Source organism: Dryobates pubescens, chromosome 27 (genome assembly GCF_014839835.1).
Source record: "Dryobates pubescens isolate bDryPub1 chromosome 27, bDryPub1.pri, whole genome shotgun sequence".
Taxonomy (NCBI): Eukaryota; Metazoa; Chordata; class Aves; order Piciformes; family Picidae; genus Dryobates; species Dryobates pubescens.
Window position 1 is genome coordinate 9,722,826 of NC_071638.1, and position 24,385 is coordinate 9,747,210.

Here is a 24,385-nt window from a genome sequence, read left to right on the forward strand (position 1 = left end):
ACTTCGCCCATCTGTCCAGCCTGCCATCCAACCCTTTGGTGTACCATCTGCTGCTCCCAAGAGGAGCCTGGCTGCCTTATCTTTGCAACTAACTTTCAAATACTTGTAGGTAACTTCTAAATTGCTCTTGCACTTGCACCCTGTGATAGGACAAAGGGCAATGGATAGAAACTCTAGCACAGGAGGTTCCACCTCAACATAAGGAGGAACTTCTTCACTGGGAGGGTCTCAGGAACAGGCTGCCCAGAGAGGTTATGGAGTCTCCTTCTCTGGAGACTTTGCAGCCCTGTCTGGATGCATTCCTGTGTGACCTGTGCTGGATTCTCTGCTCCTGCTCTTGCAGGGGATTTGGACTCCATCTGCAGAGGTCCCTTGCAACCCCTAACATCCTGTGATCCTTGGCTTCCTCTCCAACAATCCCTTTGTCTGCTCTTGCTCTACAGTCCCTCTAGTTTATTTTCTTTGCGTTCATTTGTTCCTCATGTCAGAAATTAACTCCCATTTTGTGCTTTTTACCATGTTTTAATAGGACTAAGGGGAGCATAAGGCATTATTGGTTTTGTTGCTTCTCCTTGCCCTTATTGTTGGTGCACAGAAGTATATTTGAGAAGTTTTTATTTGTTGCTTCTTCTTGTTGGAGTTACTGGTTATTAGAAGCATGGAGAGTATGGTTTGGGGGGGGTGGGGTTTTTTTGTGGGGGGGTTCTTGTTATTTTGTTTGGTTTTCTGTTTGGTTGGGGTTTGGGGGTTGGTTGGTTTTGTTTCGTTGGGGTTTTGGGGTGTTGGCTTTGGTTTGTTTGGGGTTTGGCTTTGGTTTGTTTTAATTTTGTTTGTTTATATTTTAAGAAAAGGAAACAGAAATCTCTGTCTCAATGTAATCTGGCCTTTCAAGGATGGCATCATGGTGGTCCAGCAAGGATATGTCCAAGACACTAAGTAGGAAATAGCCCTTTTGTTTTCAGGTTGTTCCTCATTTTTTTTAAACTGAAGCATTTTAATTGCTAACAGAGCCAAAAGTATTTCTAGTCCCAAAAATAGTCAGTCTTTATTTGGCCAGATACGTATTCACATATTTCTGCTATTCTAAAGAATTTTGTTAGTGCTTGCAGCAGCCATCTAGGACTCAGGATCTTGGGGAAATTGGGTGCACACGCGACTTGCTGGAACGTGTCCAGAGAAGGGCAACAGAGTTGGTGAGGGGTTTGGAGCACAAGCCCTATGAGGAGAGGCTGAGGGAGCTGGGGTTGCTTGGCCTGGAGAAGAGGAGGCTCAGGGAAGACCTTCTTGCTCTCTACAACTACCTGAAGGGAGGTTGTAGCCAGGCGGGGGTTGGGCTCTTCTCCCAGGCAGCCAGCACCAGAACAAGAGGACACAGTCTGAAGCTGCACCAGGGCAGGCTTAGGCTGGAGGTTAGGAAGAAATTCTACACAGAGAGTGATTGCCCATTGGAATGGGCTGCCTGGGGAGGTGGTGGAGTCAGGTGTTTAGGAGGAGACTTGATAGAGTGCTTGGTTGCATGGTTTAGTTGATTAGGTGGTGTTGGATGATAGGTTGGACTCAATGATCTTGAAGGTCTCTTCCAACCTGGTCTGGTCTGGTCTGGTCTGGTCTATTCTATTCTATTCTATTCTATTCTATTCTATTCTATTCTATTCTATTCTATTCTATTCTATTCTATTCTCCTCTCTGAACCTCTCCGAACCTCTCCAAACCGAACCTCTCCGAACCTCTCCTCTATTCTATTCTAGTCTAGTCTATTCTAGTCTAGTCTAGTCTATGTTCTCCATTTACAGACAGAATCACAGAATTAACCAGGTTGGAAAAGACCTTCCAGATCATCAAGTCCAACCTATCACCCATCACCATCTAATCAACTAAACCATGGCACCAAAGGCCTCATCCAGTCTGGTTTTAAACACTTCAGGGATGGTGACTCCACCACCTCCCTGGGCAGCACATTCCAATGGCAAATCACTCTGTGAAGAACTTCTTCTCCAAACCATTCCAAATTTAAACCATGGCTATGGTTAAAATTTGAAAACAGCATTAAATGTTTATTCTGAGCAGCAGAAAAGCAGCAGCAATTTTCCACATCCCACCAAATAACCATTCTGGTAGTGTTTGTTTTGATAAAAGTTATTTGCCACCCATGTGCTCCTAGGGGAAAAAAAAAAGCATACTCTGGTAGTTTAATAAGAATGCTTTTTAAGGAAGAACAAATAAAGTTTAGGAGTGGGTGGACTTGCAAAGCGAGGATATGGGGTCCTAGACAGTGGCATTGAGTGCACCCTCAGCAAGTTCGCTGCCAACACAAAGCTGTGTGGTGCAGCTGACAGCTGGAGGGAAGGGATCCATCGAGGGGCACCTGGACAGGCTGCAGAGCTGAGCCCGTGACAGCCTCATGAGGTTCAACAAGACCAAGTGCAAGGTCCTGCAGCTGGGTCAGGGCAATCCCAAGCACAAATATAGGCTGGGCAGGGATTGGCTTGAGAGCAGACCTGAAGAAAAGGACCCTGGGGGTGCAGGTGAAGGAGAAGCTCAGCATGACAGTGCTGATCCCTGAGGGACTCCACTTGTCACCGGCCTCCACTTGAACATGCTTAAGTCTTTTTCTTTGACAGTTGAAGGAGTTTCTCAAGGGGCATATTCAAGTTGACTCTGTCTTCCAGTTAGTATGACACCTGTGATCGTGAAGTTTGCAAAGAGGGCTCAGTAGTGTTCAACAATATGTTAAAATAGTCACAAAATCAATTTGCTATTATTTGTTCCTCAAAAAAAGGGATAAATAAGATGTCCCTTCCCTCCGAGTTCTCTCCTTCTGACTTGTGTGTGGCAGGAGTTGTTTGATTTCACAGTATCACCAAGGTTGGAAGAGACCTCAAAGATCATCAAGTCCAACCTGTCACCACAGACCTCATGACTAAACCATGGCACCAAGTGCCACATCCAATCCCCTCTTGAACACCTCCAGGGATGGTGACTCCACCACCTCCCTGGGCAGCACATTCCAATGGCAAACAACTCTCTCAGTGAAGAACTTTCTCCTCACTTCCAGCCTAAACTTCCCCTGGCGCAGCTTCAGACTGTCTCCTCTTGTTCTGGTGCTAGTTGCTACAGAGAAGAGACCAACCCCCACCTGCTTACAACCTCCCTTCAGGTGGTTGTAGAGAGCAATGAGGTCTCCCCTGAGCCTCCTCTTCTCCAGGCTAAACAATCCCAGCTCCCTCAGCCTCTCTCCTCACAGGGCTGTGCTCAAGGCCTCTCCCCAGCCTCGTTGCCCTTCTCTGGACACCTTCAAGTGTCTCAATGTCCTTCTTAAACTGAGGGGCCCAGAACTGGACACAGGACTCAAGGTGTGGCCTAACCAATGCAGAGCACAGGGGCACAATGACTTCCCTGCTGCTGCTGGCCACACTATTCCTAATGCAGGCCAGGATGCCCTTGGCCTTCTTTGCCACCTGGGCACACTGCCGGCTCATGTTTAGGTGGCTGTCAATCAGCACCTCCAGGTCCCTCTCTGTTTGGCAGCTCTCCAGCCACTCCAACCCCAGCCTGTAGCTCTGCATGGGGTTGTTGTGGCCAAAGTGCAGCACCCGGCACTTGGATTTGGTTTGGTGGTGTTGTGTGCTGTGGGGTTTGGTCGGTTGGTTGGTTGGTTTTGCTTCTTTCCTTTTTTCCAGTCTGCTGTTAAGCTTGAAGGAGGTGTGAGAATCCCCAGGAATCAGCCATTTGCCAGGAATGTGACTCCTGAGAGACGGTCTGTTCTAACACACCGCTTTTGCATCCGTGATGTGCTGCCCGTCAAAGTAAATTAGAGCACAGCTTATTCATTCTCCTGCTCCGTCAGAGGCGGTGGGGTTTGAATGCCCATTACTCTTTATTCTTCAGGCTTCATTAATAGTTTGGGACCATGAGTAAAGTTCTAGGTCACTGGCCCTTTCCCCGCTAGTGTTAACGGAGCCCTTTTTAAGTCTGCTGGAATGTGAGGAATGAAGTTTTGCTTCCTTTTTTGGGAGCTGCTGATTTTCGCCTGTCCTGGGATTACTTGGAGCGTCTGCATTGCTTTCAGCAGTAAAAGAGTATGGCTAATTTATTTACTATGAATAATTAGAATTTACAACACAAAGAAATTACATTTAAGGCTTAGCCTTTCAGGAAACTCATTATCATGTCTATGAAGAGTCCCTGGAAGATGGGAGGTGAATGCTGAGAGGATTTGATTTGAAGGAGGCTGGTTTAAGTTTCTTTTTATTTATGTTAAGGCCTCTTTTTATTCTGATGCCCTGAGGGGAACAATCAGATTGGAATAAATAAATAAGGAATTATTGTAAGATCAGCATGCCTCAAAGTGTATTCAAATAAATGAATCAGACATTGTATTTGAAACAGAGATGTACAAATCCTGTCTTTAATGTGAAGCTCTCTCTTCATATATCAATTTAACACTAGCAGCTTCAATGTCAGATGTCACAGGATTTTATCAGGTCAGGTTCTGTAACAGTTTTGTGAGGAGGAGGCTCAGGGGAGCCCTTCTTGCTGTCTACAACTACCTGAAGAGAGGTTGTAGCCAGGGGAAGAGGGTCTCTTCTCCCAGGCAACCAGCACCAGAACAAGGGGACACAGTCTCAAGCTGCACCAGGGGAGGTTTAGGCTGGAGGTGAGGAGAAAGTTCTTCCCAGAAAGAGTAATTGGCCATTGGAATGTGCTGCCCAGGGAGGTGGTGGAGTCAGGGTGCCTGGAGGTGTTCAATAGGGGATGGGATGTGGCACTTGGAGCCATGGTTTAGTTGTCAGGAGGTGTTAGGTACTAGGTTGGACTTGATGATCTCTGAGGTATTTTCCAACCTGGTTGATTCTACTTTTTCTAAGTGCAAACAGGTTTAAATCAGAAACAGTTTTGAAATAAGCAAAGTTTTTTTTCACTTACAACCCCCCCTTCTTGTTATCTTATTGAAATGTGCTTTGCACCTTTGCTGGTTGTGTTTTTCAAGGGCACAGATCAGGAGCAGTGAGGATGTTCCTCTCTTTTTGTGCCTGTATGACTGTATCCGAGTTCCTATCCGTAACCCAGGTTTTGTCCTGCAGCAAACTTAATTTAAATCCTCCTAGGAATGCACAATATCCTTGCCAAGGGGTTTCACAGAGCAATTGAAAGCTGTGTTTCAAAACAGGCATTCTTTACAGATTCCTCAATTAAAATTTTGCCTTTAAGAATAGGCTGCAGCAGTCCTTGTGCTTTGTGGCCAATGGAGGTAAGCGTTTGGTCTGTGCTGCTGAATCAAGTACAAAGCTCAGCATGGTTAGCTGTGCCAGTAGGGCAGCTCAGAGGAGGGTGACATTTGGAGGAAACCACAAATTAAAGCACTGTAGGAGTGTAATAAATGAAATAACCCCCTTGAGTTGATTAAAAAAAGAAAAGAAAACAGAACCAAAATTACAATTCTTGTCACTTTTTTCAAAGGTTATGGTTAAGTCATGGATCTGCTGGAGGGTAGAGAGGCTCTGCAGAGGGACCTCGACAGGCTGGGCAGATGGGCAGAGTCCAAGGGCATGAGATTGAACACATCCAAGTGCCGGGTTCTGCACATTGGCCACAGCAACCCCAGGCAGTGCTACAGGCTGGGGTCAGAGTGGCTGGAGAGCAGCCAGGCAGAGAGAGACCTGGGGGTGCTGGTGGATGGTAGGCTGAACATGAGCCTGCAGTGTGCCCAGGCAGCCAGGAGGGCCAATGGCATCCTGGCCTGCATCAGGAACAGTGTGGCCAGCAGGAGCAGGGAGGTCATTCTGCCCCTGTACACTGCACTTGAGTCCTGTGTCCAGTTCTGGGCCCCTCAGTTTAGGAAGGATGTTGACTTGCTGGAGCGTGTCCAGAGAAGGGCAACAAAGTTGGTGAGGGGTTTGGAACACAGCCCTGTGAGGAGAGGCTGAGGGAGCTGGGGTTGTTTAGCCTGGAGAAGAGGAGGCTCAGGGGTGACCTTATTGCACTCTACAACTACCTGAAGGGAGGTTGTAGACAGGCGGAGGTTGGTCTCTTCTCCCAGGCACCCAGCACCAGAACAAGAGGACACAGTCTCAGGCTGCGCCAGGGGAGGTTTAGGCTGGAGGTTAGGAGGAAGTTCTACACAGAGAGAGTGATTGCCCATTGGAATGGGCTGCCCAGGGAGGTGGTGGAGTCACCATCCCTGGAGGTGTTGAGGAGGAGACTTGATAGGGTGCTTGGTTGCATGGTTTAGTTGGTTGGGTGGTGTTGGATGATAGGTTGGACACGATGATCTTGAAGGTCTCTTCCAACCTGGTTTATTCTATTCTAAAGCCAGTAAAGTCAGATACATCCCCAGTGTTTCACACAGGTGGTTCCAGCAGTGGCTTTCAGGTGGTTCCTCTGGAAGTGCATATCAGTCAGTGTCTGTTTCTGAGAACTGTGTTCCTACGGACTGGCTTGGATCTGTCCTGCTTGCAGTAGAAGCTGCATTTGCCTGCTGCAAGGAACTGATTGCTTTGGACTTGGGGTTCTGGTCAGCCATCAGCTATAATTGTGTTAGGGTTGGGTTTTGTGCCTCTTGGCCGCCTTTCTCACTTAAGGCAGAATGCCACATCCAGCTGGCAGCCAGTCACTAGTGGTGTCCCCCAGGGATCAGTGCTGGGCCCCACCCTCTTTAATATCTTCATTGATGATATGGATGAGGGGATTGAGTCAGTCATCAGAAATTTGCAGATGACACCAAATTGGGAGCAGATGTTGATCTGTTAGAGGGCAGAAGGGCTCTGCAGGGGGACCTCGACTGACTGGACAGATGGGCAGAGTCCAGCAGGATGGCATTCAACAAACAGCCTAAACCTCCCCTGGCACAGTTTGAGACTGTGTCCTTTCCTTCTGTCACTGTTGCCTGGGAGAAGAGACCAACCCCCACCTGGCTGCAACCTCCCTTCGGGTAGTTGTAGATGGCAAGAAGGTCTCCCCTGAGCCTCCTCTTCTCCAGGCTAAGCAACCCCAGCTCCCTCAGCCTCTCCTCACAGGGCTGTGCTCCAGACCCCTCCCCAGCTTTGTTGCCCTTCTCTGGACACCTTCCAGCATCTCAACATCTTTCCTAAACTGAGGAGACCAGAACTGGACACAGTCCTCAAGGTGTGGCCTAACCAGTGCTGAACACAGGGGCACAATGACTTCCCTGCTCCTGCTGGCCACACTATTCCTGATGCAGGCCAGGATGCCACTGGCCTTCTTGTCCACCTGGGCACACAGTTCCAGTGGTTCATGTCCTTGTGCTGTTCCTCTTGCGGTGTGGACAACTGCTTTATAATAGGGGAAGTGGCAGGTCTTGAAAATAACATTTTTGAGTTTTGATGAATTAATTTACAGCAGGATCAATTCCTCTACAAGCAAACATTGTGGGAGGACAGAAGGAAGAGCAGTGCAAGTTTCCAGGAGAAGCAGAAGATGAAGATGGTCTGTTTGACCAGTCTTGAGTTCATGCTGCTCATGGTGGGAAAACCAGGTTAAGAAGTCCAGCTTCCCTCCATTCTGATCATTTACAGTTATGTTGCCGTGTTCTTTTCAGCTACAATGGTCCAGCTGCTTGTGGAGCCAAGTTTTAAGGAGCAGTGTGTTAATCCACTGTCATTGACCCCTAATATGACTTTTTTATCTTTGGAAGCGTGCAGCTGTGTGTGATGGTGGTGAAGTTTCCAGTGTGTGGATGGGTTAGCTCTGCAACTCTGTAGTAGTCCTCTTTCTGCTCCATGGAGTAATAGCAGACATGCAGGTTACAAGGAGAAAGCTCTTCCATTGCCCATACAACCTGCAGCTTAAAGACATCGCCTTGGCCATGTGTCAGAGCTCACAGGATCATAGGATGTTACGGTTGGAAGGGACCTCTGGACACCGTTAAGTGCAACCCCCATGCCCATCAGGACCATAGAATGCAGCACAGGTCACACAGGAATGCATCCAGACAGGGCTTTTAAATCTCCAGAGAAGGAGACTCCACAACCTCTCTGGGCAGCCTGTTCCAGTGTGACCCTCCCAGTGAAGAAGTTCCTCCTCATGTTGAGGTGGAACCTCCTGTGCTGGAGTTTCTATACATTGCCCCTTGTCCTATCCCAGGGCACAACTGAGCAGAGCCTGTGCCCTCCCTCTTGATATTTATAAACATTGATTAAATCCTCTCTCAGTTTTCTCTTCTCCAGCCTAAACAGACCCAGGTCCTTCAGCCTCTCCTCACTGGGCAGTGCTGCAGTCCCTTCAGCATCCTCTTAGCCCTCTGTTGGACTCTCTCAAGTAGAGGGGTCCCTCCTGAACTGGGGGGCCCAGAACTGGGTGCTATGTGCCAGGTGAGGTCTCAGCAGAGCAGAGTAGAGAGGGGGAGGAGAACCTCCCTGGGTCTGCTGGACACACTCCTCTGAATGCACCCCAGAGTCCCATTGGCCTTCTTGGCCACCAGGGCACATTGCTGTCCCATGCAGAATCAATGGCTTATTTCCCCTTAAAAATAGATGCTGCTTACTGCCATCAAGGACACTTTATTCCCACATGGTTAATAACATAAATATGTACTTTCATTATTTTTCTGGTTTGAATTGCTGAGGTTTGACTTTTCTGAGACTTTAAAACCCTTTTCCGTATCCAGCCTGCTTTGGATCCTTTTAGGTGGCTTGCCTGACCCTGGCACTTGTGATCTTGTAGTTAGCCTAGACCACGATATACAAAACACTAGATTCACTTTTTATAGAGGTAGTTTTCTACTCCTGTATTACTTGATGTGGCTTGCCAGTGTCAGGGGAGGTGATGCATAGGGCTGGTAGATGCCCACGGGCGGGAGCGGGAAGAAGAGTTGGAGTATGGCTAAATGGACACAGGCAAATTCTAAGCTGTTGTGGAACCTCAGCCCTTGTCCCTCACTTTGTTAAATTCGTTAGGAATCTTGGGGGAGGAAAAGTCTTGTTTACTTGGCTGCAGAAAACACTTGCAAGGGGGGGTGGGGGGCATGTGAAAACAAAAAAATAGGAACTAAAATCCAAGCAATGCGGAGTTATTTCAGTGTCCAAATGCTTTGGCTCAGCTTTAAGGTGAAGGTTCAGTTCTGATTCTATCTGGAGTAGTTTCCTTTGAATTGTCTAGTGGCCTCGTACAGTCAGCCATAGACTTGCAGAGCTTTCATTTCCACATTGCTTTAGGGGCGTTTGAGAGACTTTTATTTCCTTACTCATCCAATGCAGCCCAGAATCCTGCGGGCAGTGGAGGGGAAGGGTTGACAATATTCCCTGAACAAAAAGGAAATACAGGTATACATCTAAAGCCTTCTGCTGCTTTCGGTGGCTTTTAGTGCAGGTGCTGAAAGGTTAACAGCCAGCCCATCACTTCTATTGTAGCAAGAGATGAGGGTTTTTTTTCCCCTAACCTAAAGCAATGTTAATTTCCATTTAAGGAAGAATGCCTGCAGGAGCCAGTGGTATTTACTAACTGCGCCTGTGAAAACATTCCTTTTCACCCTCAGATGCTCACTCAGCCTTCTGTTTTCCAAGTGACATTATTACAGGCTTTAGATTGTAGTCTGAGAAATTAAAAGCCTGGTTTAATATTGTGAACAGCTGAATCCTCAGCCCTGAGCCCTCTTCGGGGTACTTGCTCGCTTGCATTCCCCTGACTTGAATGGAGTGCGAACGTGTAGCAATGCTGGGGGACGGATTTCCGCGGTGGTGGTGGTGGCGGCGGTGGGGCTTGGTTTTGGTGGGGGAACTCCCCCACCACCACTGTTTACACCATGAAGGAGCATCATTTTATCTTTGAAAGTGGTTTGGGGTTTTTTTTAATCATTTATGCTCTTAAACCCAGATGTTTTTCTTGTAGTATTATTTTTTTAATGTATTAAAAAAATGGCTGCGATTGGTTATTGATGAATTGAGCTCTGAATGCCCATCTCTAGTGTTGTCAGCTCATGCTAATTCCTCTCCTTGTCCTCTGGTGAAAGGCTGCCCGCGTCGGGTTGGCCACATGAATGGCTCAGGGCTGCTCCATGGTAACGCTGTGAATGTGCCTACCCTGTGGTACCTACAGGGTATGGAAAGTTGTTTACCTTCCTCTCATTGGGGGATGGTGGAGCTTGAGTTACCTTCTGTTTGCCACAGTTTGGTCTACAGAAAACCACTCTTGTGAGCAGTTACCATGGAGAAGACCATGCGTGTTAATTTGTGTGTCTGTCATAACCTCACCCTCACGGTCTCTACCCTCAATAGAGAATGGGGGGGAGGGGCGGCACAGCCCTTTCATTCTGTGCTGCAGTGAGGGAGACCCTTGCCAGTGCTTTGGGTCTGGAGCACAGAGCCAGTCTGTATCGGCGTGTAACAGAGTTTCCTGAGCGTCTTTAATGAGCAGGTTTCTGACTGCCTCAGGGAAGATGACTTTACCCATTTGTTCCTGTTTTACAGCCGAGAAACGTGTGTTACAGTTGATGTTATGAAGCAGGATAGCAAATGTGTCAGAGGCTGAAATCTGACTGCTTTGCTTGAGCTGTCTGGCCCGAAAAGGTAGATCTGTTGGCATGCAAAGAGCTTTCTGGTTGCTGAAGACCTGCTCTAGACTTAGGCAAGTAAAGGCACAGCTGAAAAACTGAAAACTGTGCCATTCACTCAATTAAAAAAAGAACCAAAACCCACCCACCCACCCTAAAACCACTACTGGAAAAGTGCCCCTTTTTTGTACAGACCTTTTCTGCATTTGCAAATAGAAGTTTATATTTATCCAGCATTTCCCCTGCTTTCTTTACTCCTCCTTTATTCTGCTTTGATTTGCTGTGGAAGTACCTTGCTCTCTTTTGCAGCGAGTTACAGCAGTGCAGGGTTCTGGTGAGTGCAGTTGTTTTCAGCCACTGTGTGACGTGACTCATTCCTCCCATTACAATCCTACACTACATGCTCTCCCACCTAGGTGGATTGGGTTTTGTGTCTATGCATGTTCTTGTCTGTTCTGAGGTCATCAGAGTCAAATGCTGCTTTTGTACTAAAGTGCTTGAAGCTACCAGTACTGTTTTGTGGACTTAAAGTGTATATCTGAAATGCTCTTGAGTGGTGAAGATTGGTCTTCATGCTTCCATCCTGAAGGCCTATATTCCTTTGCCTTCTGGGAGCACAGTATGTCCAGCTCTGTCTTAAACCTGGTAATCAAAATGGGAGGATACTGGGTGAGTGTTGCAGGGTAACTTGGGCACACTGACAGTAACAAACACCAGAAAGAAAGTACAGTGCACAGTTTTGCTTCTCAGATTGACTGAAACAGACGTGTCCTTTGCTTGCTTATTTTTGCTGCTGTAATCTCAGTTTACTGGAGTAGCTCCCTCTCACCAGGCATCAGCTACATGTTCTTTCTGTGGTGCTTTCCCACAGCTCTTCCTGTCTCCCACGCTTTCTCCTCCTCACTCTGAAGTCAGCGCTATAGTTCCCTCAGTTCCTCACAGAGCCTTTGAATGGTAAGAGTCAAACACCTGCTGAGCTGGTTCAGAGTTCTATACAGCACTGCCTGCTCAGGTGGAAGGGTAGCTGCCTGCTTTGTCTAGCCCCTTGAATTACTGTGGCAGCTAATCTGCATCTTTTACTTCTAGCAAACTTGAAATAATAAATAACCCCCCCCCCCAGCAGACCATGCTTGTGCAACTTTCATATCTTAAAGATACTAATCTGTTCCTAAAAATTATTTATGACTGCCTGGAACACACCACTGCTACACCCCCCCCACCCCCCTAACCACTGATGACTGCAAAAACATGGGGACAAAAGAGCTGGGATTTCTGAGCAGTGTTTCCATAAGAAGCAGAGGTTCGAATGCTGCTGGTGACAGAAGACTTTTCATGCTGTTTGGATATGGGATTGCACTATGAGAACCTGGAGCAAACTTCCATCAGGAGCTTTGGACATGAATTTATTAAAAGGGAAAAAAAAAAAGGGGTGGGATGGGGATTGGCAGAGCCCCTGAGAAAGAGGTCTTCCTTCTAAATGAAGACTGATCTTAGAAGTCTGCATTGGGAAACAGCTTCACCAGGACTAAGTTGTAGGTATAAGTAGTTGTTACAGTTATTGACTGCAGCAGCAGCAGCTTCAAACTGTGTTACTCTTATCTGGGTATTGCCATCCTAGCAGGCTTCAGTGCTGCAGCTGTGCTTTATCTGCCTGCGTGGCTTAGATCAGTTTTGTCTATTCCTGACATCAGTGCTGAAGGCTTCAGAAGTGCTTGTTTATTGCCTCGCCAGTTCAATTCAGCAGTCGTTATCCAGTTGTGTGCTATCCTCTTTATGGTGCTTTGTCAGCCCTTGCTCTCCTCTTTTGCCCTATGGCTGATTGTGGAGTCCCTATCTGGTTAGAACAGCTATTTATATTAGAACTCAAAAGAAACAGCTAGGACAGCATAAAACCTGGTTAATATTTTGCTAGGGATTGGGAAGGTCCCACTCCCAAACAAGAAATGCGGCACGACTCTCAAAAAGCATTGTGCTGAAGTTCTGGTTTTCCCCTGACGATTGGTTCTGAGGCTGTTGTCATGCCATGGCTGTGCTTGCCTGGCTCGTCAGCAGCCTCTTTGGTTTTGTTTAGTTTGACCAATCCCACACCCACTGTGTGTAAACACCGAAGGAGAGTCACTTGGGTAGAAAAAGAAGAACGGCAAGTAACTCGCTAAGCAGGAGAGCAGAAACTTTTGGAGGCATTGTACTACATTTGTTCTTTCAAACAGTTTAAATGCCACTTCATATCCAGACACCATCGATGTCGACAACTTGCACACTTCAGAGGCTGGGCTAGGCAGAAGTACAGTACACTAATGAACCTGTCTGATCTTCTTTCAGAGCGTTCCTTAAATACTGATCTCAGCTTTATTTCTTCTGGGGAGTACAATCAATGTGCTAGGGAAGAGAGCAGCCATTAGATGCCGTCTGTGTTGTCCCATTAAAAGGAACGTTTCAGTTTGGAAAGTAGCCTTTCCCCCAAATTTGTTTCTCTTGCCGCTCTTGTAGCTTTCAAGGGGAGAGGGCTGAATCTGTGTGTTCTTTATCTGCATGACAATGCACTTCTTTTCTCTCTCGGAGCACTGCTTTTGTTTGCTTAGTTCTGGCAGAACGACCCAGCAATGGAAGTCAAAGTGGTGGTGGTTATAGGCATTTAAACTCCATTACCTAACTGTTCTTCGAGTGGGTAGTTCTTTGAGCTGGTCGGCAAACTGCTTACATTGCTGAGAGTTTGCATGCTCTCTAATGCCCCTTCACTGGCTGTTGGGTTTTATTTTTCTCTCCTTAAGAGCAAGGAGCCGTGATAATCGAATCATAATTTTCCCTGTGGAACAGGTGTCAGCAGTTTGACTTCTCTGTGTGACAGTGTTCGGTCAGTGATGCTCTTTGGTGCTCCTGCTCTCGAATGGTACTCAATCAGAAAAGGCTCTAAGATGCTAACTTTCAGCAGACTGTTAAATGGTTTATGAAACAGCTTAATTCTGGTACCTTGCCAATCCATACTTTTAAATTGTTATTTCTAGGAAGTTTTTTATGCTAGCTAGCTTGGCTTTTGCAAGTTCCCTTGCCTCCCTGGCATTTGAGTCTCTCTCTGTACCATTAGTTTCACTAAATAGTTAAATAGAGCATGTCCACCAATCATTCTTGACAAACCTTGTGGTAGAGGGTATTTGGGTGATTAGCTTAAGCTAAACATTTTACTTTTGAACTCATTCTTGTGGTATGTTTGAAGGCAGTGGTGGCCAAGCTATGTATTTTGCTGAATAACAAAGTGCAGCCATCGCTGCTTTTTGTTATTGTAATGAGGGATAATTGACATTCTGGTGTTGATGTAGTTGATGCTTTACTTCAAGCTTAAAAACCATTCAAAATACTTTGTTATTTTGCTCTAATACAGGCAAATATGTTGGATTCTCCCCTCCCCCAACATAGCTGTAAGTGGATTTTAGGACTGCAAATTGGTTTTGAAATGCACCAGGGTATGCAAAGTAGGCACTTGTCAATTCTCCTTATGGGTGAGAAGAGGATGGAATTGGAATAGGCCTTACAATCACAAATGCTATCAGTTTTGTAGAGCAAGATCTGGTCTCTCAAGTGATGTTGTCTTTTTTGATCGCTTTGTTGGCAGTGTGGTCAAGGATGAGGCTGCAGTCAGCTGTGCTCTGGCCCACCTGCTGGTCACTGACCAGCTGCATTTGGATCTCTTTTGATCTCAGATACCAAAGATTCCTGCCTTTACTCTCTCTCTGGGTTAAAAAGCCATGCTTGAGACCACTCTAATTGTTGATACTGGACTGCTCCATTTGGATGCGTTGGCTTTTAGAAGTGCACAAAGAGGATTCAGATAACGTGTTCAAGTTCAGTATCCTTTTTTGGGCTCTATCAACGTGAGAATTGGGCTCGAGTATTCTTAAGAAAATAGTCTTTCACAGGGTAATCCATATCCATAAAGCTGTTTGTAGGTTTAAAATAGCTCCTGTGAATAAAATTAGCTCTTTCTGCCTCGATAAGGATGTTTTTCAACTTGTAAAGAAAAACACTTAGGCTAAACCTGATGAAAGGCTTGTAGTGAAACATGGGCAGTTTTCCTAATTACACTGTTGTTCTAATTAAAGGTATTACTGTAGACCCTTTTTACTTAAGTATTTTGGGTACTGTCTAGACACTAATAAAGGTGTGTTTAACAACAGTGTTTCTGAAAGGGAGAAGTAATTTCAAACCTTTTCAGTTTGGAATTGTTGCTTGGTTTTGCTCTGCCCTGATGAGACCACGCCTGGAGTACTGTGTCCAGTTTGGGGCTCCTCAGTTCAAGGGAGACAGAGACCTGCTGGAGAGAGTCTAAGGGAGAGGCAGGAGGATGCTTAGGGGACTTGAGCATCTCCCCTGGGCAGAGAGACTGAGAGCCCTGGGGCTGTTTAGTCTGGAGAAAGCTGAGAGGGGATCTGATCAATGTCTATCAAATATCTGAGGGGTGGGGGTCAAGTGGAGGGAGCCAAGCTCTCTTGGGTGGTGCACAGCAATAAGCCAAGGAACAACAGGTACAAACTTGAACACAGAAGGTTTCACCTCACATAAGGAGAATCCTCTTTACAGTGAGGGTGGTGGAGCCCTGGAGCAGGCTGCCCAGAGAGTTTATGGAGTCTCCTCCTCGGGAGACTTGCAAAACCCACCTGGATGCATTCCTCTGCAGACTGCCCTGCTCTGGCAGGGGGTTGAACCCTATGATCTCTGAAGGTCCCTTCCAACCTCTAATGTTCTGTGATGATAGAAAGGATTGATACTGTGGAAAGAAGTAGGGAGATGCTGTTTGACAGCTCTTGCAGCTGTGCATGATAAAGCAAGGATGTATTTGGGTTCCAGTACTGCAGTAAGAAGAGTGACTATAAAGAAATGCTGTATAAAATAGTCATCATTCAGTCATCTTTTAGTTGCAGTTAACAGTTCCAGGCTTTTTTGAATCATCAGCTGAGGGGAAAAATGTTGATTCCCAGAGTGTATTTTGTAGTAGTTAATTGCATAGTTACTTTCCCCCCCACCTTTCTATTTCCAGTGTCTCTGGAAATGCCTTGTGTTTCTCTGTCTTGTATTTCTACTCATGAAAGCCTTTAGGAAATGTTTGCACCTTTTCAGTGTCTTGATAGGAAGTTGTGCAAACATTTAGCAAACATGGTAAAAAATTGATTTAAAAAAAAAAAAAAACAAACAGGTTTTTAATTGTTCCAAGTTATTTTGGGGAAAGAGGAAGCAGCCCATATTTGTTCCTTCTCCTGGATTGTTAACTTGGTGAAGAAGCTAAAACAAAACCAGTCAAGATAACTGATGGTACTCATATTGGAGAGATTCTATTTATTCACAGAATCACAGAATGTTAGGGGCTGGAAAGCTCATCCAGTCCAACCCCCCTGCCAGAGCAGGAGCACCTAGAGCAGATCACACAGGAACACATCCAGGCAGGGCTTGGATATCTCCACAGAGAGGGAGACTCCATAGCCCCCCTGGGCAGCCTCTTCCAGGCCTCTGTCACCCTCACAGGGAAAAAATTCTTCCTCCTGTTTCCATGGAACTTCCTCTGCCTCATCTTCCACCACTGCCCCTTGTGTTGGCATTGGGCATCACCCAGGAGAACCTGTCTCCAGCCTCTGGGCACTCACCCTGCGCATCTTTATCAACAGCAATGAGGGGACAAAATACTCCAGATGCAGCCTCACCAGGGCAGAGTAGTGGGGGAAGAGAACCTCTCTCAACCTACTCACCACAGCCCTTCTAATCCACCCCAGGATGCCATTGGCCTTCTTGGCCACCAGAGCACATTGCTGGCTCATGGTCAGCCTCCCACCCACTAGGACCCCCAGGTCCTTTTCACCTTCACTTCTCTCCAGCAGCTCAGTGCCCAGCCTGTACTGCTCCATGGGGTTGTTCTTTCCCAGGTGCAAGACTTTACCCTTGCCCTTGTTGAAATTCATTCGATTTCTCCCTGCCCAACTCTCCAGCCTGGCTAAGTCTGGCTGAATTTATTGCCCAGTGTGAAGCTGAACATGGTTTTACATTTATCTGCTTGCACATCTCATTGTACCAGTGAATATATATTACCTGAAGTGCTCATTGTTTTCAAAAAGCTGGTGTAGTGCAACCATTCCTGCAGTTCCATGCAAGAGTTTGAGTGGGCTCCTGTCTGCTTCGGGCAAAAACCAGCTGGGCTGATGAAAACTGTCGAAACTAATGGCTGACCCTCCACAAAACGAACTGGGAAGATCTGAAATGTGCTCAGCCATCAGGACTGCAAGTTGGGGCAGGAGGGGGGGTGGGGACAGCATTTCTTGTGGCAAGAGCAGCTTTGCTTGTGCTCAGAGTGCTCTCTTGCCTGTAGGAATAGCACAAGTTGTCACGAGAAGTCACTCCCCCCCCTGAATTTTTGTTTGTTCTGAGCAATGCACAAATGTTTATAAGAAGCAAACCTTTGAGTCATTAGAAATACTCTCTCTGTACACTGTCTTCTTAAACTGCAGGCTGGTGGTGCTCTGGAATGCAGGGATAGCTTTGTGGCTGTTTCCTTCATCAGTCTGATTCTTGCAGAAAACATCTTATTCCGCCTGTGTTTGCCCTACTAGAGGTTTACAGAGAACTGTTTATACTGCAGCTTCAAACACTTGCTGAAATGCTAGAAAACCTAAAGAATTTTCCTGTGGATTCCTTATATTGGGATCAGATGTAGGAATGTCACATTGAATATCTGCTCCACACAACTCAGATGAGCTTAGTGGAAAGTAAGGCTCTGAAACGGTACGTGCCGTGCAGCAGAATGAAGCAGGGGGAGAGGAAAGGACAGAAAATTGTATAATGGGTCAGAATTATATCTTGGTGGTTGCTGACAGAGAAAGTAATTACTTCATTTGTGTTGTTCAGTGACGTGAAACTAGTTTGTAAAGCAAAATGCAGGGTTTGAGAGAAGCCTGCAATGCCAGCAGCGCTGTAAGGCAGCTGACTAAAAAGTCCTATGGCTTTTACTACTCTGAAAGTTGGTTCAGGCTATAAATTACATGCAGTTGAGCAATCTAACTGAAGTTGATAGAGAAGCTGTAAGCTGGATATTGAAGGTAAAATATTACAGTATCACACAGTATCACCAAGCTTGGAAGAGACTTCAAAGATCATCGTGTCCAACTTGTCACCACAGACCTCATGACTAGACCATGGCACCAAGTGCCACATCCAATCCCCTCTTGAACACCTCCAGGGAGGGTGACTCCACCACCTCCCTGGGCAGCACATTCCAGTGGTGAACGACTCTCTCAGTGAAGAACTTTCTCCTCACCTCAAGCCTAAACTTCCCCTGGTGCAGCTTGAGACTGTGTCCTCTTGTTCTGGTGCTGGTTGCTAGAGAGAAGAGACCAACCCCTTCCTGGCTACAACCACCCTTCAGGTGGTTGTAGAGAGCAATGAGGTCTCCCCTGAGCCTCCTCTTCTCCAGGCTAAACAACCCCAGCTCCCTCAGCCTCTCCTCACAGGGCTGTGCTCAAGGCCTCTCCCCAGCCTGGTTGCCCTTCTCTGGACACGTTCAAGTGTCTCAATGTCCTTCTTCAACTGAGGGGCCCAGAACTGGACACAGGACTCAAGGTGTGGCCTAACCAATGCAGATTCCAAGGGCACAATGGCTTCCCTGCTCCTGCATGCCACACTGTTCCTAATGCAGGCCAGGATGCCATTGGCCTTCTTGGCCACCTGGGCACACTGCTGGCTCATGTTTAGGCAACTGTCAATCAGCACCCCCAGGTCCCTCTCTGTTTGGCAGCTCTATTGTTTGGCATAAGAAGGTCTGAGCAGTCTGATCTAGTGTGAGGTGTCCCTGCCTCACTGGATGGAACTGGAATGGTCCTCAAGGTCCCTTCCAAGCCTGACAACTCTGATTCTCTGGTTTCATCATGAGTCAAAAGGAATGGGTTTCCTTGTTAGGGCTAATGCTTATTGCAACAGAACTTGGTATAACTTCTTTTTTTTCAAAAGCAGTGAACTGTTAAAATTCCATAGCTGTAGGAATTGTGCTCAGCAGGCATGTCACAGACATTGTTTAAATTACTGTGTGGGTACGTGCATGTCTGTATATTTGGAAGGGGAATGTAACCTTTGTGTTTAGGAGACTGCAGAAGGTCTCTGACAGTGACAGTGACTGGTTTACAGAATACAGAATTAACCAGGTTGGAAAATATCTTTGAGATCATCCAGTCCATCCTCTCACCCAACACCATCTAATCAACTAAACCATGGCACCAAGTGCCTCATCCAGGCTCTTCCTAAACACCTCCAGTGAGGGTGACTCCACCACCTCCCTGGGCAGCACATTCCAATGGCCAATCTCTCTGTCTGGGAAGAACTTCTTCCTAACATCCAGCCCAAACCTTCCCTGGCACAGCTTGAGACTGTGTCGTCTTGTTCTGGTGCTGGTTGCCTGGGAGAAGAGACCAACCCCCACCTGCCTACAACCTCCCTTCAGGGAGCTGTAGATGGCAATAAGGTCTCCCCTGAGCCTCCTCTTCTCCAGGCTAAACAACCCCAGCTCCCTCAGCCTCTCCTCACAGGGCTGTGCTCCAGACCCCTCCCCAGCTTTGTTGCCCTTCTCTGGACACCTTCCAGCATCTCAACAACTTTCCTAAAGTGAGGAGCCCAGAACTGGACACAGGACTCAAGGTGGTGCTGAGCAGTATGACTTCCCTGCTCCTGCTGGCCACCCTGTTCCTGATGCAGGCCAGGCACGCATTGGCAGCCGTAGCCAAATGTGCCACACTGGCTGCAAATGGTGAGGGTGAACCTGTCCATGAATCTTATACCTCATCTGTAGCAACTAATAAAAGCCTGCTTCTGTTTTCACTGCTGGAAGTTGTGTTGGCCCTGGCTGCCACAAGGGAACTGGAGTGGTAGCAAGCCCCAGCAGCCTTTAATGCAGAGGTTATCTGTTTCAAGCTAGATTTACATAAACTGTTTGACTAAGTGCTCTGTGCTTGGGGAGAAAGCCTTTAAGTTTGGAAGAATGAGTTACATGAGGGGATTGAATACTTTCTGATGGTATTGATTAGCAGTCTCTTGTGATCTTGGACCTTCCTGAGAAGGAGGGAAAGGGTGGGAATGGACACGGCTGGCAAATCCTCGTGGAAAATGCTTAAACTGCTGTGGCTGGAAATTTCCTATTGGATGATGGTCCTGTCCAAAACTTCTAGAAGAATAGTTAGTAGCAGGTGATCTTAGCCTGAAAGCAACAAGAACATTCTTCCTCACAGATGTAATTGTACTCGGACTGAAATATTTCTGTGGAATGCTGATGGTCTCTGGAAAGCTTAGGAGAGGCAAGGGTCTGAAGGAGAGAGTTTGTGAACAAAGGAACACCTGTCTGCTTAGTTGCTACAAAGATTTATATATATATATATGTATAAAATTGGGGTTTTTTTTTGCCTATACTATTTTAATGTGAGCTTTGCCTCTCCTTTAAAAAAAAAGAATTGTTCCTAGTTGTATTTTTCCAGTCAGAGGATGTTAGGGGTTGGAAGGGACCTCCAGAGATCATCAAGCCTTGCTAGATGATCTCTGCTAGAGCAGGACCATAGGGTCCTGCACAGGGCACACAGGAATGCATCCAGATGGGGCTGGAAAATCTCCAGAGAAGGAGACTCCACAACCTCTCTGGGCAGCTTGCTCCAGGGCTCTGTGAGCCTCCCAGTGAAAAAGTTCCTCCTCATGTTGAGGTGGAGCCTCCTGTGCTGGAGTTCTATCCATTGCCCCTTGTGCTATCCCAGGGCAAAACTGAGCAGAGCCTGTGCCCTCCCTCTTGACCCCCAGCCCTCAGGTATTTATAAACATTTATTAAATGTTGTTTGGGCGGTGTTGGATTGGTTGATGGGTTGGACACGATGATCTTGAAGGTCTCTTCCAACCTGGTTTATTCTATGTATTCTAAAATCCCCTCTCAGTCTTCTCCTCTCCAGCCTAAACAGCCCCAGGGCTCTCAGCCTCTCCTCACCAGGCAGTGCTCCAGTCCCTTCAGCATCCTCATAGCCCTCCCTTGGACTCTCTCCAGCAGATCCCTGTCCCTCTTGAACTGGGGAGCCCATAAACTGGATGCAATATTCCAGGTGAGGTCACAGCAGAGCAGAGGGGGAGAAGAACCTCCCTGGATCTGCTGGACACACGCCTCTGAATGCACCCCAGGATCCCATTGGCATTCTTGGCCCCTGGGGCACATTGCTGTCCCATGCAGAACTTGTTGCCCACCAGGACCCCCACGTGGAAGTTGTTCTTCCAAACTCAGGTCAAACTACCTCTTTCCTTTGGGTTTCTCTGGGGTCTCCATTCTCTTATGTGAGCAACTTGGAAGCTGGAAGGACAACCCACAGATTTTTCTGTTTTTCTAACACAAGCATCATTCTTCCTCTGCTTGACATCAGTTTTAATTTGTGTGAGCGCCTCTAGGAGCCTTGTAGTTCTTTCTGAACAGGACTGATTTTGTATGAGCTGGAGATCATTGTGTGTTGCAGAGGTGGCTCATTATTGATCATTCTGTCCCTTCAGGATGGGTTAATAGGATAACTGGATAAATTAGGTTGCAGGCTTAAGTTTGTTACTGAACCTTTTAAGCTTTGCCGTTTAGAAAAGGTAGAGGATTTTGATCTAATGATCACCTCCTGGAGTGTGTGGTGACTGGTTTTTAAGGTCTCTGTTAAAAGTGGACCTGAGAGAAGCAAATTCAATTTATTTTATTTGAAAAGACCACCTGCTGAAAATATTTTTGCATGCTTGGAGGTGGGGGATGGCTTTATGGAGGGCTTCTGATTTTGCTGTGCTTCTCTGCAAAATAGGCTAAGGTAATTGCACATCAGGTCATCTCAAACTCCTTATCTTGGGGTTTTTTTGTGTTACTTTCCCTCCTGTCTGTGTGTGGGCAGGTAGCTTGTGAGCATGGGCTGGGTAAAACCAGGACATCACAGAATCATGGAATCAACAAGGTTGGAAAAGACCCAGAGATCAAGTCCAACCTAATACCTCCTGACAACTAAACCATGGCTCCAAGTGCCACATCCAGTCCTTTTTTTAACACCTCCACCACCTCCCTGGGCAGCACATTCCAATGGCCAATCTCTCTTTCTGGGAAGAACTTCCTCCTCACCTCCACCCTGAACCTCCTCTGGCACAGCTTGAGACTGTGTCCTCTTGTTCTGGTGCTGGCTGCCTGGGAGAAGAGACCAACCCAACATCATAATATGCTTTTGAATAGTTTTATGTCCTTTGGATAAAGTGATGTCAGAGATTGTTAGTATCTGAGCTTCAGTAATAATAATTTTTGGGGTTTGTGCATTAGAAACTTCCATTGAGGTAATCTGATATTCATTTTTGTTCCCTTGAAGCCCTATTATACAATCATAGAGTTGTCAGGGGTGGAAGGGACCTCAAGGATCAGCCAGTTCCAACCCCCTTGCCATGGGCAGAGACACCTCATACTACAGCAGGTTGCTCACAGCCATATCCAGCCTGGCTGCAGAGACCTCCAGGCATGAGGCTTCCACCACCTCCCTGGGCAACCTGTGCCAGTCTCTCACCACCCTCATGGGGAACAACTTCTTCCTCACAGCCAGTCTGAATCTACCCATTTCTAGTTATGCTCTGTTCTCCCAGTCCTATCACTCCCTGACACCCTCAAAAGTCCCTCCCCAGCTTTCTTGTAGCCCCCTCCAGATACTGGAAGGCCACAATTAGGTCTCCTGGGAGCCTTCTCTTCTCCAGACTGAACAGCCCCAACTCCCTCAGTCTGTCTCCATAGGAGAGCAGCTCCAGCCCTCTGCTCATCCTCATGGCCCTTCTCTGGACACCTTCCAGCACCTCCAGATCCTTCCTGGAACAGAGGCTCCAGAACTGGACACAGAGCTCCAGGTGGGGTCTCAGCAGAGCAGAGAGTGGAGGTGGAGAATCATCTCCCTGGCCCTGCTGGCCATACTTCTCTTGCTGCAGCCCAGGATACAGTGTGCTTTCTGGGCTGCAAGTGCTATTGCACCTCTCTCAAGAAGCTGCTTCTGATGTCTTAGAATGGCTAGTTCCCTGTGGCTTTGTAACTTGTTTTAAAGCAGAATGCTAGCAAGCCACTCATGATGGTGTAGTCACATTGTTTTGGAGTTCCTCTCTGCTTAAAGTTGGTCTTCTGATCATGAGATTGTTTGTTGTTTGGTTTTCTTTTCTGTCTGCAAATTTGTCTAAACTGTTAAACAATCAGACCAATATACATGCGTTAACTGATAATGATTAATGACTGTCCAACTAATGTAAAAGTTACTCTCTTACAATGCTAAAATTCCTAAGGCAAAAATCAAGGTGAGGCTGGCACATCACTCTCAGCAGATGTCTGTGTGCCAGGAAAGGTCACCCCTGGAGTGAATGGTATAATTCTTTTCTCTCCTGCCTCAGAATCTCTTTGTAGAGGTAAAGCTATTGCTTGTAACAAAATAGAATTGTATAATCATTCAAACAAAAGAGACTACAGGTACAGTCATGTATCATAGTATCAGTCAGGGTTGGAAGGGACCACAAGGATCATCTAGTTCCAACCCCCCTGCCATGGGCAGGGACACCCCACACTAGATCAGGCTGGCCAGACCCTCATCCAGCCTGGGCTTAAACACCACCAGGGACGGGGCCCCAACCACCTCCCTGGACAACCCATTCCAGGGCTTCACCACTCTATAATGCTGAAGAACTTCCTCCTCACATCCAGCCTGAATCTCCCCACCTCCAGCTTCATTCCATCCCCCCTAGTCCTATCACTCCCTGATCTCCTGAGAAGTCCCTCCCCAGCCTTCTTGTAGGCCCCCTTCAGATCCTGGAAGGCCACAATTAGGTCACCTGGGAGCCTTCTCTTCTCCAGACTGAACAGCCCCAACTCCTTCAGTCTGTCCTCATAGGAGAGGTGCTCCAGCCCTCTGCTCATCCTCATGGCCCGTCCAAGCTCTTAGTGTAGCAGCCCACACCAGGAGAGTTCTTCCCAACAGGATTGGCACTGAACAAGGACAACATTGCCTAAAGCTTTGTCAAGTTGGATCTCATATTGATTATGAAAAAGCAGTTAGTTGTCAGACTTGATTCTTGTGTTAGAAGTATTCAGTAGCCATGGAAAGGAAAGCATTTAAACAATTAAAACTGTTTTGAAATGCTGAATTTATCTTTGAGATAGTCACTGCTGCATGAGTTCTGTGAAATATGTCTTGTAACAGAGTATTTTTGGTTTTAGAGCCTTGATGAGTATGAAGATGATGAAGCAGGGCAGAAGGAGCGGAAGAAGGAGGATGCTATTACCCAGCAGAACACAATAGAAAATGAGAACTCCTGTGCAGATACCTCTGGCTCATACTTGTTACAGGTGAGATCTTGCCACTTGTTCAGTTTGATAGTTTACTCAGTTTGAAAGCTCACACTCTTATTTGCAGTCCTGCTTACCAGTAGGTTATACCCTGTCTTGAAACAAGCATGAAGGTCAGAGGTGGGTGCATTATGCAGAACAGGTTATGAGGCTCCACTCCACAAACTCAGCACTGCCGAGACCCAGCTCTGACAGCACAGTCCTGTCTGTAAGGCCTTCGAAGTTAACAATGTTGATGCTCACCGTGGAACTTACTGTTTAATGAGAGCAAGAGAAAGGTGGAAAGTCAAGTGAAAAATATTCACAGGTTTAGAATTTTCAAATAATTAGAGGTAAAGCTTTCAGGTCAGGCCCCAATTTCCTGATTGAATGGGGTGTCAATTAACAGCCTTCTAATTGGTGTTCCTGGGATAGAAACAAAGAGGGAAACATCCCTTGCCTCTGTAAAACCTCTTCTCTCTTCTGTTTTTCATTCTCCAGTCTCCTTGTCACAGGCTCCCCCTTCCATC

At 46.8% G+C, this 24,385-nt stretch overlaps 1 protein-coding gene across 1 annotated transcript in view; it reads left to right on the forward strand.

Annotated features, from left to right (window-relative positions):
- The window catches only part of PAWR (pro-apoptotic WT1 regulator), an 85,894-nt gene that overhangs the window by 23,896 nt on the left and 37,613 nt on the right, over positions 1 to 24,385 (forward strand). The window contains exon 3 of the mRNA XM_054173916.1: positions 23,748 to 23,876. Coding sequence (XP_054029891.1) covers positions 23,748 to 23,876 — 129 coding nt within the window. The remainder of the gene's footprint in view (positions 1 to 23,747; positions 23,877 to 24,385) is intronic.